General features: G+C 46.9%; 1 protein-coding gene across 1 annotated transcript in view; it reads left to right on the top strand.

Moving 5' to 3' along the window:
• Positions 1-1,304, top strand: part of LRRC75A (leucine rich repeat containing 75A) — a gene marked incomplete at its 3' end in the record, with an annotated part of 48,030 nt that extends 46,726 nt beyond the window's left edge. The window contains exon 4 of the mRNA XM_079325086.1: positions 773-1,304. Within this exon, the coding sequence (XP_079181212.1) occupies positions 773-1,304 (532 nt within the window). The remainder of the gene's footprint in view (positions 1-772) is intronic.
• Between the last annotated feature and the right edge of the window lie 13,497 nt (positions 1,305-14,801).

The following is a 14,801-nucleotide window of genomic DNA, read 5'->3' as shown; positions in this document are numbered from 1 at the left end:
CAAGACAAGAGTAATTTGGGGTTTTTAAGGTGGGTAAAGGTTGCTACTGAGGCATCACCTTGGTCCCAAAAAGTGGTGTGGCTAGGTTGGATGTTAGGAAAAAGTTTTTTATTGAAAGAGTGATCAAGTGTTGGAATGGTCTGCCTGGAGAGGTGGTGGAGTCACCATCCCTGGGTGTGTTTAAAAAAGAGATGGGATGTGGCACTCAGTGCCATGGGTTAGTTGAGGTGTTGGGGCTGGGTTGGACTGTCATTCTGTGATTCTGTGTGTGATTCTGTCCTTATGTCATTCTGTGTTTGTGTGTGATTCTGTGATTGTGTGAATGATTTTGTGATTGTGTGAGTGATTTTGTGATTGTGTGAGTGATTCTTTGATTGTGAGTGATTCTTTGATTGTGTGTGTGTGATTCTGTGATGGTGTGTGTGATTCTGTCAATGTGTCCTTGTGTCATTCTGTGATTGTGTGAGTGATTTTGTGATTGTGTGAGTGATTCTTTGATTGTGTGATTCTTTGATGATTGTGTGAGTGATTCTGTGATTCTGTGACTGTGTGATTCTGTGACTGTGTGATTCTGTGACTGTGTGAGTGATTCTGTCACTGTGTCCTTGTGTCATTCTGTGATTCTGTGTGTGATTCTGTGACTGTGTGAGTGATTCTGTCACTGTGTCCTTGTGTCATTCTGTGATTCTGTGTGTGATTCTGTGATTCTGTGAGTGATTTCCCATCACTGTCCTCCCGGCCCGTGCCTCACCCCGTCCCTCCTCCCGCCCAGCCTCAAGGCCGCGCTGACGGGCAAACCTCCGGACAACACGGTGGACCTGTCGGGCATCCCGCTGGGCGCCAGGGAGGTGGAGCGGCTGCGCTCGTACCTGGAGCAGAGCTCGGAGCACATCGGGGCGGTGGAGCTGTGCTTCACGGAGCTGACGGACGAGCTGCTGCTGCAGCTGCTGCCCGCGCTGCGCGGCCTGCCGCGCCTCACCACGCTGGGGCTCAGCGGCAACCGCCTGACGCGCGCCGTGCTGCGCCAGCTCACCGAGTGCCTCAAGGACCCGGCCAGCTTCCCCAGCGTCACCTGGATCGACCTGGGCAACAACGTGGACATCTTCTCGCTGCCGCAGCCCTTCCTGCTCGGCCTCAAGCGGCGCTGCCCCAAGCAGGGCAACCTGCCCACCATCATGGAGTCCGGGGAGGGGCAGGGCGGCGACGGGGACGCGCAGGAGGGGATGGCGGGCGGCCCGCGGGAGCTGAGGGCGGGCAGGGCGGACGAGGCGGGCCCGGAGCACGGAGCCGCCGCACAGACGTGATGGCGAAGAGGCACGGCACGGACACGATGGGCACAGCCATGGCACGGACACGATGGGCAGGGAGCCGCGGCACGGACATGGTGGGCAGCCCTCAGTGAGTATCTTCAGCAAGAAGCCACCACAGCACAGACACGATGGGCAGCCCTGGGTGGGCACCTTGAGAAAGGAGCCACCACAGCACAGACATGGTAGCCAGCCCTGGGTGGGCATCTTAATGTCCAGCACCCTGTACAAGGAGCCACCACAGCACAGACATGACGGGAACCTGGGCCTGGGCACCACAGCCATGGTGGCAAAGAGCCACAGCACAGACACGGTGGCCAGCCCTGGGTGAATACCTTGTGCAAAGAGCCACCACAACACAAACATGATGTCCAGCCCTGGGTGATTACCTTGTGCAAAGAGCCACCACAACACAAACATGATGTCCAGCCCTGGGTGAATACTTTGTGCAAAGAACCACCACAACACAAACATGATGTCCAGCCCTGGGTGAATATTTTGTGCAAAGAGCCACCACAACACAAACATGATGTCCAGCCCTGGTGGGCACCTTGATGCCCAGCCCCTTGTGCAAGGATAACTCCAAACCTCAGAGCTGGTCTGTCCCCACTCCTGGATGCTCCACGAGTCCCAGCCACTGCCTCCCCCCTGTGCCAGCAATGTCAGCGATTCCCTTCTCAAAGAACACCTAAAAGTGATGATATAGAGTGTTTGCATTCTCTAAAAGGTGTTTTGCAGCATGGGTGCTGTGCTGTGCTTTTGGCTGTCTCAGAAATGTGTCTCCAAGGGGCTGCAGGGCCTCAGAAAGGGAGCAGGGGGTGCCCAGGCTGTGCAGGGAAGGGCTCCCTTTGCTCAGAGCTGGGTCTCAGCTGCTCCCCACAGGATGGACAGACAGCAGCCACCCCAAAGGGACCTGCCTGGGATAAACCTTCAATCCTTCCCACTCCTGCTTCAGGAATCACTGCTGAGAGGTGTGGCTGCTGAGACACAACAAAAATCTGCTCATACACAAACCAGGGATCTAAAATCTGCTCACACACAAACCAGGGGTCTAAAACCTGCTCACACACAAAACAGAGGTCAAAAATCTGCTCAAACACAAAAGAGATGTCAGAAATCTGCTCACATAGAAACCAGGGGTGTAAAACCTCCTCACATACAACCAGGGGTGTAAAATCTGCTCACACACAAACCAGGGGTGTAAAATCTGCTCACACACAACCAGGGGTGTAAAATCTGCTCACACACAAACCAGAGGTGTAAAATCTGCTCACACACAACCAGGGGTGTAAAATCTGCTCACACACAAAATAGAGGTCAAAAATCTGCTCATACACAAACCAGGGGTGTAAAACCTACTCACACACAAAATAGAGGTCAAAAATCTGCTCAAACACAAAAGAGACGTCAGAAATCTGCTCACATAGAAACCAGGGGTGTAAGACCTGCTCAAACACAACCAGGGGTGTTGTTCTCAGCATTGTGAGCCCAGCCCAGAGGCAGAGCTTTGTTTCCTGGGACTGGGTTAAATCCCAGCCTGGTCACCACCTCACCCTCCAGCCTTACCAAAACCAGGCTGGCACCTGTGCCTGCCCAGGATTTATCCAGGAAAACCCAGTTTCATACCAGCTGTAAAAACTGGGAGCATCTGATCCATTCTGGGGGAGACACACAAATCCTGGAGTCAGGGCTCAGGAGCATCACTGACAAAAAGAGACCACAGTACTGAAGGGTTAAAAAAGGTAAAATAACCCTGGGTCCATCCCCTCTCACACAGCCAGCTGGGATTTACAGCTCAGAAAGCCTTGGGGACACCTGGCCATGGCTGCTGCCCCCTGGACCAGAAGTGCTTTGTTTCTAAAATGTTCCTTTTTTTTTTTTTTTCCTAAGACAGGGGTTTGGGTTTACTGTGTTTTTCACGGGATCACCCCAGGGCAGCAGTGCTGGAATGTGCATTTTGGCTTTTAGGAACCAGGATTTCATTGGATTCCAACCCTGGGAAGGGCAGGGAAGTGGGAGAAGCTTCCTCTCCTTGGTGTTCCAGGAGCTGAGCCCCTTTCTTCCCCTGAGCAGCTCCCAGCAGTGACTCCAGCTTGGCTTTCTCTGGGTGCAAACAGACTTTTGGTCCCAAAGGGGCTTCAGGCTTCCAGTGGTTGTTTGTTCTCCATTGCAAGAAGGTAACTTAGAAAAAATCTCTGCTACTTTTAATACATTTGGCAACACTCAGTATGATTTGCATGTATCCAAGCCTTTTTTCCTTATTGTTTTTGGGTTTTTTTAATTCTAACTCTTTCCAACAGGCATGAAAAAAAAAAAACAAAAAAAAAACTTTCCAGTGAATATGGAATATTTCTGTTTGAAATAAAGGAGCTATCCATAAACAAATAAATGATAATGCTTAATAAAGACCCAGGGCTGAATTTTTCCTCTGCCCAGGCTGAAAAAACAGAGGACAAGGCAGTGCTGAGAGCTGCTGGTCTGGGCTCTTCAGGGGGCTGGAGAAATAAAGAGCTCAGTTTATGGGCTGGATTCTTCAAGGGGGGGCACAAGGTGGACACAGAAGCATCATAAAAGAATCTTTTACATTTTAAATTTTGCCAGTGTGTAAAATAATGTGGGAGAAAGGAATGCAGAGAGTGGGGTAGTGCTCCACGGGGTGTTTATCTTCAATATTAATGCACTGAAGGAAAAAAAGCTGTTTATTTGCAGCAAGGACTCTGTCCCAGCAACAAACCACGGGGGCCAGGGAGCTGGGGGGAACATAGGGGGGTTTAATCAAGAACAAGATTTCTCTTTGCAGAAAAAAAAAAGAAAAAGAAACAGCAGCAATTTCTGCTTTCTACCTCAGTATGGGCTCTCCCCTCCTCATGCACAGCTCAAGCCCCTCTGCCTGCTTAAATTATTTAAATCTCTTTGCTGCAAGGTTTGTATTCCTTGCTAAGTATTTGCACAGGCCTGAGGAGCTGCTTGGACCCCCCAGTTCACAAATTCACAAACCAGAGGCACTTTGCATTTAGAGCGAGCTCTGCATCCTTTATTCCTGCTTTGCTCCATTCCCTGAGTGACAAAAACCACCCAGGGGGCTGCTCCTGCCACATTCCCCCTCCAGCTCAGCTCCCACCTGCTGGGAAACACATCAGGCCGTGGAGAAATAATTTCAACATCTCCAGAGGGAGATCCCACATCCCACAGCCCTGTGCAGGTGTTGCACTGCTCGAGCCACCTCTGCTCCACTGGTACTGACAATATCCCTGTGAGGATTTCACCCTTCTGAGACAGAGAAAGAGCTAGAAAGGGCTTTTTGTCAATATATCCGTGCATGCTGGAGGATGCACCAAATTACTTTCATGGAAAAAAAAAAAGGGAAAAAAAAATAAAAAAGCAGAGCTGTTGTAGAGAGAGTTGGTTATAAAAGCTTTGGCTCATCACAGTGTGGATTAGTTCAATTATCCACTTAGTGCACTTCAGGATAATGATGATCCTGTGGGCTCAGCACAGAGTGGGGCTTGCTTGGTTTTTTTTTTTTTTTTTTTAAGAAATCAGAGTGAGACCTTTCCCTTCCCAGCTCATCAACATCAAAACAAGCTCAGGGCTCACTCCACATATAATCAATGTTCCCCGGGCTACACTGGGCTGCTGCTTCGGGTCAGAGGCTTTTAACTGGCCTTAGATGAAGAATTCAAGGACTGAAAATCGCTGCTGTTAGAATATTAAAGCAGAATGAGGTCATTTCTTGTCAAGGAGAGGAGGAAAGGGCCACCATAAAATAAATAAAGCATAAAATGCCTCAGCCTGGCTTGGTTGGTTCTCTCCCCACCAGCACCACAGCTCTGCCTGGGCATGAAGAAAAACAGTCTGGGGAGGAGATTTATGCCCTCAGCAACAAAAATGTAATTGGAAATCATTCTGTGCAGATTGAGGAGCCCACAGTGAGGGGAATGGAAACAGCAGGCAGGGAATGAGAGAGAGAGATGGAGAGGGATGGGAGAGGGATGGAGAGGGATGGAGAGGGATTGAGGGGGTGGGAGAGGGATGGAGAGGGAGAGAAAAGAGAGAGGGATGGAGAGGGATGGGAGAGGGATGGAGAGGGATGGAGAGAAAAGAGAGAGGGATGGAGAGGGATGGAGAGGGATGAGAGAGGGATTGAGGGGGTGGGAGAGGGATGGAGAGAAAAGAGGGATGGAGAGAAAAGAGAGAGGGATGGGAGAGGGATGGAGAGAAAAGAGAGAGGGATGGGAGAGGGGTGGGAGAGGAATGGAGAGGGATGGGAGAGGGATGGAGAGGGATGGAGAGGGATGGGAAAGGGATGGAGAGGGATGGGGAGGGATGGAGAGAGATGGGAGAGGGATGGAGAGGGATGGGAGAGGGATGGAGAGGGATGGAGAGAAAAGAGAGAGGGATGGAGAGGGATGGGAGAGGGATGGAGAGAAAAGAGAGGGATGGAGAGGATGAAGGGGCTGGTGCCACGCTCCAGAGAGCTCCTTCCAGCTGCTGATCTGGGAAAGGTTTGCACCAAGGCTGGCTGTGTTTTGAAGGTGGTTATCCATTCCAAATGAGGGTTACATTCTCAGAGGATGGTTGGGAGCAGGAAAGAGGGCTGGGAAAAGTCAGCCCCAAGCAGGGAGTGTGTGGGAGAGCAGAGGGAGAGACAAAAACGCTGCTGGGGATGTCCAGAAGCTCAAAATACTTGGGCCAAAAGCACTGTTGCTGCTCAGGGACAGAAGTCAGCAAATGTCAACCCAAAATTACCCAAACCTTTCCCAGAGGAAGAGCCAAAAAGTGACCTAAAGGACTGGGGGGACACCATGGGGGTTATCCCACTAAAATTGCCTTTGGAGAGGGGAAAAGCCTTCAGGGCTCCCCTGTGCTTCACCTGCCCTGGTTTCAGCAGCAGAGGTTTGTGAGCTCATGCTCAGCAGCACTCATGTCCTGGAAACACAAAAACTCCCCTGCTCCATTAGCTGGGATCTGCTATTGCCAAGGAAACTAATTGGCCTTATTAGCAGAATTCTGGTATCAAAGCTTGGGAGAAAGGGGTAAAAACCAACTGGCCCAGCCTCTGCAGTGAAATGTTCCTTGTGAGCAACTGATTCAACCTCCTGCCAGCCCCTCTGGAGCAAGGATGCCATCCTGGGATGCCACTTTCCCCCCACTGCAAGGGCAGTGGAGTTTTTCTCTGCCTGGGGGATGATTTCCAGCAGCAGGCTGCACTGAGCACAGGCAGAGGAGATTTCCAGCTCTATGGAATGTCTGTGACAGGAAATTCTGAGGGACAGAGGTGCTCACAGTGCTCTGACTGCCCCCAGCCATGGGGGGGGCCCAGCTCCAGGCACATTAACACAAATATTAATTAATTATCATGAATAAATGGATGGGTATCCCCAGGCTGGACAGGGCTTGGAACAACCTGGATTAGTGGGAGGTGTCCCAGCCCACAGCAGAATGTTGGAATGAAATGGGATTTAAGGTTCCCTCCAACCCAAACCATTCTGGGGTCTGTGTTTCTGTAAATTGTTAGCAGAGGTTTGCTCTCAAGAGGAGCACAGAGCTTTGCTCACTGGAGGAATCCTGGATCCCAAGCTGCCACTGCAGGAAAGGTATTCAGGAATAAAGTGCCATCTTTTAATGTGACAGCTCCATCCATGGCTCAATTTCCCCTGAGGGGTGGGGAATTGGAGGTGCTTTGTTTTCAGTCCCTTCTGGCAATTCTGGGTGTGCATTTTTTATCTCCCCCTCTGTAAATATGCAGAGACACAGCTGGTTTTACCTTCAGCTCAGCTGATGGTTTTTACATAAAACTGAAGACCTGACTTAATAGAGTCAGAAAAGATGCAACCTGTTCACCACAGCCTTTAATTATGTGTGCAGTTTGCTGAGTTTTCTTGGCTCCTAATAGCTTATTGATCCTGTGGCTTCTGAGCCATCTTTCTTCTTTGCTGCTTTATTAACTCAATCTGAGGTGGTTTGCATGCAGCAGGTTGGGATGAGCAAACCCATCCTTCAGTGAGCCTGGTGCACGTGGCAGCTCTCAGGGAGCTCTTATTGGAAGGACAAATAGATTTGGGGTTTACAATAGAGAGAAATATTGATATATAACTCACTGGAGGTTTGGCCTGGGCATTTATCACTGGATTTTCAAGGTGTGTGCTGTAAAACCACTTTGTTCCTGGCTCTCCCTGTCAGCTCTGTCCTTCTCCAGGGAGAACCAGGGTTCCTCTGGGTCAGGGAAAGGCTTTTAGGGTTTTGCAAGCAGCACTCACAGCCATCCTAAACACAATCTACGTAATTAAAACCTCAAGGCATCTTAGTACAGGCCCAGATTCCTGGAATAGACTCAGGGATGGATGGAAATCTATGGGATATTGGGCTACAACAGATGTGGAAAATGCACATCTGCATCAGCACAGGAAGGAGCTTCCCTTTGGCAGCTCCTCTTGTAACTCACTCCAGGTAAGAGCTGCAATTTCAGCTCTTCCAGAAATTAAATAAATCAGGAAAGAGTCAATCACTCTCTGGTACCTGCAGCCCAGGGCTCTGACTCCTGATCCTGCTAAAGAGATTCCACTGCTGGGGAATTCTGCATGGAGAGAAACAGGCAGAAAATCCCAGAGGTGGGCAGGTTTCAAATATACTAAATAAAAAGCCCCCTGCCTGGGGCTGTGTGCATTTACACATCACTTTCCAAGAGGAGAACTTCACCATTCCTTTTTTTTGTTGTTGTTTCATCCTCACTGTCCCCACCTGCTTGTGAAATTATGAATTCCAGTCTCAGGATTTTCCCAAGCTGTGCTTTCCTGCAGGCTCAGAGCTCCTCTCCACCACCGGCACAGAGCTGGGGGCTGAAATGTGAATATTATTCTTTTTCTGAGCCCCAAAAAGGGCTGAGCTGCCAGGACAGGGGCAGCCACAGCCCAGAGCTGTCCCCTCACCCTGGTGTCACATCCACTCTTCAAACCATTCTGGTGTTGCTGATTCCTCAGCCCTGAATCCCTTCCTTTGGCTCAGCCTCAGCCTCTGACCTGTTGCCAAGTGACACCACATTGTTGCTGTCATCTCCAAAGACCTTTTTGGAGCATAAAAGCAGCACCTTTGAAATCCTTTGCCCTTGATGCAGCTCCTGTTTTGCATTTCCAAACAGCCTGGCCCTGCTCTATTTCACCTCTTCCAAAGCACAGCAACAAACAAACAAAAAAAGGCTGGTGGGGAGGTGACTGGCTAGATAAAATTAAATTAAATTAAATTAAATTCAAAGTGTGGGTGCCTTGGTGCAGGGGTTTCCCATCACTGTGCATTTCAAAGCTCCCAGCTTTGAAACAATTCCCATCATCTTCCCAGCAGGTATCCCCTGGATTTCAGGCAGCACAAAGAGTTTATTATTTACTGCCATGGTTGAAAGGAATAAAATACCTGATTTGACACAGTTCAGGAAAATTGCTTCATCCAATGACTGACCAAATCCCCTGGCTGCTCCCAGCACGGCTCCAAGCTCCAGCTCCTGCTCTGTAATGAGGGGATGTGCAGCCCTGCAGGCTGCTGCAGGATTAGCAGGTGGAGGCACAGATGTAAAACATTCACATTGGGAATTTCAGCTGCTGCTGCTGTTGTGAGCTGCATCAAGCACTCACTGATCACCCAAGCACCAGCACTGCACTTGCTGTCTGATAAGGGCTGATAACCAAATTGCCATTGGTACCATTATTATCTTGGCTCAGGTGTTTATTAATAAAGTTTCAGCTATCCAGGAAATTTTTTTTTTTTTTATTATGGTTGATAACCTCAGTCTTAGCTGGGAGTTTGTCTTTAATGTGCTGTTAAATCTCATTCCATTGTTCAGTGATAACAGCACCCAGCATGCCCAAAGCCAACACTAACAAATCTTTAGGTGCAGTTTGCAGGTGCACAGAATACACAAAAAAACCAAAATCAAATCTAGAGTAACTATCTTACAGGATCTGGGAAAGCACAAGCAAGAAAGCAATTCAAAAATCTGGGACATAAATCAAAATGATAAAGAAAACCAAGGAGAGCCCAGCAGAAAACCATGGGCAGCTTCAGAAACATCAATATTTGTTTAGAGTTCATGTTGCAGCTGTGCTGTGCAATGATTTTACCACAAACCATTACAAATATTAAAAAAAAAAATGCTATGGGGAAAAAAAATCAAATTATTGACTTGCAAAAACTAACAGGAGTCTGACAAACAAAAGTCTTAATTATAGGAGATTAAACTTCTAACATCTCTATTTGATTGAAACAGCAGGGATTTGAAATCAGTCTCCACTAAGTGATTTTCTCATTTGCATTTTGTTCAGATTTCAGCTCCACACAGGTGCTGGGCTGGGGGTGTTTATTGACTCAAAATCCACCTGCAGCAGGCACAGCCTGGCAGGTCCTGAGCTGCATGGGAGGGAAAGGTAATGAAGGTCAAATTCTCCTTTATTTTTATTAAATAAAAATAAGTTTTAACTCCTTTAGCTCCTCATCACACTCAGACCAGGAATATTTTGGGGCTGGGACCATGACTGGGAGTTTGCACAGCATCAAAAACTGAGTCTTTGCTGGTCCAACACTGAGAAACATTAATTAACAGCTAATTAAAGAGTGACATTTTCACTCTGTGTGTGGGATTCTCTACTTAGTAATGAAAGTTGCAAATCTTATTGGAAATAGGGAAGGAACCAGCAGTAAAGCTGAGTTTCCCCAAAGCAGCATCTTCAAGGCTTCAAAAATCTCTTTTATTTCAAATGCTCTGAGCTTGGTCACTGCCCCATCTTGTGGGCTCATGTGTCAGGAGGTAAAGCAGGACAGATGTTACTCTGAATTAGAGCACAGGAGCAGAAAATGCTCCATGTTCTTTAAATAAACCCTCCTTGCACACCCCAAATCAAACCCCACCTGTTCCACCCTCACCACCTTCAGCAGTTTCAGGATTGGTTCATAACAGTTGGGCTGAAACTGATTTCAAGCGTAAAATGAAGGCACTAAATCACATGAAGTGACAAAGAAGGGGAATGTTTGTCCTAGCAGAGCATTAAATGATGCATTAACCTTGTCCTTTCTACAGGAACATGTGAAATGTGCTCAAGCTCTGGCAGCACAAGGTCAGTGGGGTGTCAGAAACATCCTGAGCCTGAGAAAGGCCAAAAACCCCCCCGATTATTTTGGGATTTTGCTCTGAGCAGCTCAAGAGTTGCTGCCTGTGGTATCTCAGGAGTTAGAACAAAGCATTTATCACTCTTTAGCTGGGAGAAAACAAACCTGTGACACTTTTCTAGCATGACACCAATGTAATTCCTTGGTGGAAAGCAGCAGAGAAGTGCCTCACTCCTCTGAAATGAAGAATTGGAAAATTAATGGCTCTTCCTCCTGCTCAGAGGGGAAAAGGAGTGAAGTGCCAATATTTAGAGTTTCTTGCATTCTGAAAAGCTCAGCTACAGAGGATATCCCTCCCTCCTTTCTAATTAGGTAGGTACAGCTCAAACTGCCTGAGCTGGAGCAGCAGCCACCAAGCCAAGAGGGAGCTCCTCTTTCCATTGCCATTAATAGCTGGCATGCATTAATTAGAGTAATTTATGGCTTTGCATGAGTGATTGTTCTCATGCTGATGTAGATGTGATTGCTTTGCAGTACTAATCAAGAAATAAGGATGGGAACCAGCATTTATGTGAAATGTGATCCCTCTCCTCCTCCTCCTCAATCCCAGCCCCTCTCCATCACCTGCACAGCCTCAGCACAGATTTTGGGGATAATCTCCATGTTTTCCCTCAAACAGTGATTTCAGACATGGCATTGCCATCTCTCTTATTGCTAAAAGCTGGCACTCAGCCATTCTTTGCTTTGCTGCATATTTTCTTTCTTTCTGCTTTAATCTTTCATCTATTTTAGATTTATCCAGGGTTGTTGGCTGCTGTTGAGTGCCAAAGGGATTCCTGCCAACTGTTCTTTTTAAACATTTACAAAACCCAAAATAATCGTGTTTTAAAACCAGATTTTTGTCTGCTGTTTATTCCCCAACACTAAGTTTTAAGTGCTCCAAATGTAATCAAAACAGAATGGTTTTATTCCCCCTCCCCTCAAGCACCATGAAATTATCTGTGCTCCCCTGGAAGACCACAGTAAAATGCTGAGGACACTTGTTTAGTTTGAAAGGCACCATTTTCTAACAGAAATAACACTTTTCCATTCATTAATCTCAGCAAAACCTCAGCCTGTTGTAAGATCCCTGCTGAGGAACTTTGGTTTTGATTAGAACAATAAACAAGTGATGCTAAATTAAAACTCATGAATACTTATCTCCAACAGATACCACCCTCAATAAACCCAGATAAATTCAATACCTAAGTTCTCCCAGATCAACTTTCCTCTGTTTTAATGAGAGAATTCTAAAACTAAAAAGCACCAATTACAACACAAGTTGCAGCAAACCTTGAGCAAATTAAACAGCTCATTAAACAATTTGCTGATTATTTGTTTGCTGAGGGCATGTGCTGCTTTTACCTCCATGCTCTGCAGATTCACATTTAAAATGTGGATTCCTTGTGCTTCTTGAGAGCTTTAAACCCATTTTTATTCCCAGTGCATGTTGTAAGGAATGTCAACATGTTGTAATACACAAACTCTTAAAACCAGGCAAAAATAGTTTTGTTTCTCCAAACACTGGGAACAGAATGTAACCCTTAACTTTTAATTAAACAGTGGAGTAATCTGTTCTTCATACTGCTCAAATCCTTACAAAGAGCAACTAATTAATTCCAAACATGTTTTACCTATTCCAATGCCCAGGATGAATGTTTTTAAACCCTGGATGTATTACAGTAATGATGCCTGAAAAAAGAAATCCAGATTAATTTACCTGCACATTTTAGAACCAGGCTTCCCTGAAAAACACTAAGCCTATTTTTCAGAATACCAAGTTTAAGAGAAATTCCTGGAATTGTTATTTCATGCAATTTACAGCTCAGAGAGCACAGCCACCTGTGATTTTGGACACTGCCCTATGATGCCACACCAGCAGCACCAACTCTCAGCACCTTTCAGGCAGAAAATTGGAATTAAAAATGATACTGGGAGTTTTAGCCTCAAATGTTGGGGTTTAAGTCATTTAAGCATCTCCAAGTTTCCCCCTAATTGCTGAACTTTGCCTCTGCAGCAGACTTTAAATTCAAGTTTGAGATCAAAGTGAGAAATCTGCAGACAAGCTGCAGATGCAGCTGCATTTGCTGCTCTGGCTGTCAAGAGTATTTAAGGGCTGATCTCTGCACTAATTACACTCTTGGTGTCTTGTTAAAACTTTAATTACCACACTAAACCCCGCAGGCAGTGTCTGCAGTAAATACTCTTCAATTTGGGTAATCTTCTCTATTTTACAGCAAATTGTACAGAGTGCCCAATGTGTGTGTTTATTAAAAATGTGTTGCAGAATGCAAAGTCCTTCTTTAATGCAGTAAAATGACAAAACACAGTGGTTTTAAAAATAATTTTATTATACACATAATGAAACACTTTTAACTGTTAGCACTTAGTAACAGGCAGGGAAATGTTGTGTTTGCACAAAATCCTCAAGCTCAGGTGTTTTGGAGTCCTTGTGCCTCAGAGATGTTCCCAGCAGCACCACCTGGAACACAGGAGCAGGGTCAGGTAACCAGCCTCATCAATCATCATTAATGGATTTGTTAATGAGGGAGATATCATCAGAAAACCTTTTGCTCACCACCAGTCAATCTGCCGGTAATTCCAGCAAGTTTGGGTTAGTTTCATCACATGATATCGGGGGAATTGATACAGTGATTGACAGAGATACATTGTCTGCATTCCAAAATTCACCTTTACTGCTGTTTTTTAGACCAAGTATTTTTTAATTAATTATACATTTAGAGCAGAAACTGAGATTTTTGAGACTGCAGGCAAAAGCCACCACATCCAGCTAAGAGCACAATAAATATTAAACTCACCAGCAGATTCTCCTGCTCTGCTGTCTCTGCCCTGCACAGGACTTGTGAGGAGCTCTCACATCAGGGGAGGGACATCAACAACCAGCAGAGACCTGCAGGCTCCCCCTAAATGTATCAGGAAAGAAATATCAGAGTTAAAATTCTTCATTCACACAGATGGAAGTGAAAATACACATCTCAATCACCTTATATCCTATAAAGCTCATTCTAAATTTACATTCCACCTGGTATAGATTCCACGGAGTGCACTGACACCCACCTCTGACCTTCCCAGCAGGGCCAGCTCTGACCTGCTGCCAGTCCTGCAGTGTCACATCCCAGGCTCTGCAGAGGAAGGAACAGAGGGACACAGGTGAGATGTTTCCATGGACAGCAAGGTTTTGGGGGATGAATTTCAAGGTTGAAGCTCCTGTGTGCAGCTGCTTTTCAGACCAGAATCAGGGTATCGTCAGTTCTCGCATCTGACGGCACTTCCTATTCAGGGTTATCATCATCAACAGCTCTTCATTCATTAACTCCTCTAATTAAACACTAGCTTTCAGCTCCAACACTTCTACAACCTCCCCTCTGTGCATGAAGCATTCACTCTAAACTTTTCTGGACACAAAATTAGTTTTAGGGAGGTTTTTATTTGGGATGTAATTTTTACATGTTATCTTTTACTTGTAAAGCCTAGAACTCTTTTTAACAACTTTGCACACCTTCATATATAGGAAAAAAACCTTTAACTTACCTTTTACTTCAAGGCATCTTCCTGCTGTGGGAGGAAAAGCAAGAGAAGTGTTACTAAAATACTCTTCAGCAGTATAAAGTACAGGGAAAAACAAGAAATAACCAGACCCTCATGACCAACTCCTATTTTCACTTGCATTTATGCTGACATGAATCACTGAAATATTTGTATCAGCCAGCTATTAGTAGTCAATAATCCTTCTAAAGAATTATTAATCAGGAAATATAGAACTATGTAAATTTGTAGTAGTATAAGAATGCAGCTTGCAAAACTGCATTTACCAATTTTCGAACTGAAATCGCAAACGCTCCAGTGCTGTGGGTGTGATTTTTAATTACACAGAAAGGGCATAGCACATTAAAAAAAAAAATAAAAAGGGACCTAATTGTTGATTTTGATGGCTGTAGCACCACAAAACCGGATGGAGGGCGGAGGATGCCGAGCCCTCCCCACAGCAGCGTTACCTGCGCGGCCCTCGTGGAGCCGCAGCGTGCGATCCCCCCCACAGCAGCGATCCCTCACACCCCGGCCGGGCCGAGCCCCTCCCGACTCACCGGGCACGTCTCCTCGGTGCCGGTGCCGCCTCCATGGTGGCCTGAGGGGACATGGGCCGTGAGGGGACAAGGCCCGTGAGCCGCCATGCGCCGCGAGGCCGCGCCCCCCCCCGCCTTTCCAATGGTGCGGCCCGGCCCGCGCGGCCCAGGCAGGCCCGGCGGCCGCTACCACTGCCGAGCTGGGGGAGCGAGCGCTCTTGCTCACTCAGTGGTACGGGCGCTTTGAGGGCAAGCCGGGCCTGCGCCTCCCCGCTGC

Source organism: Erithacus rubecula, assembly GCF_903797595.1.
Source record: "Erithacus rubecula genome assembly, chromosome: 22".
NCBI classification, from domain to species: Eukaryota; Metazoa; Chordata; class Aves; order Passeriformes; family Muscicapidae; genus Erithacus; species Erithacus rubecula.
This window is presented reverse-complemented; position numbering and strand designations above follow the sequence as displayed.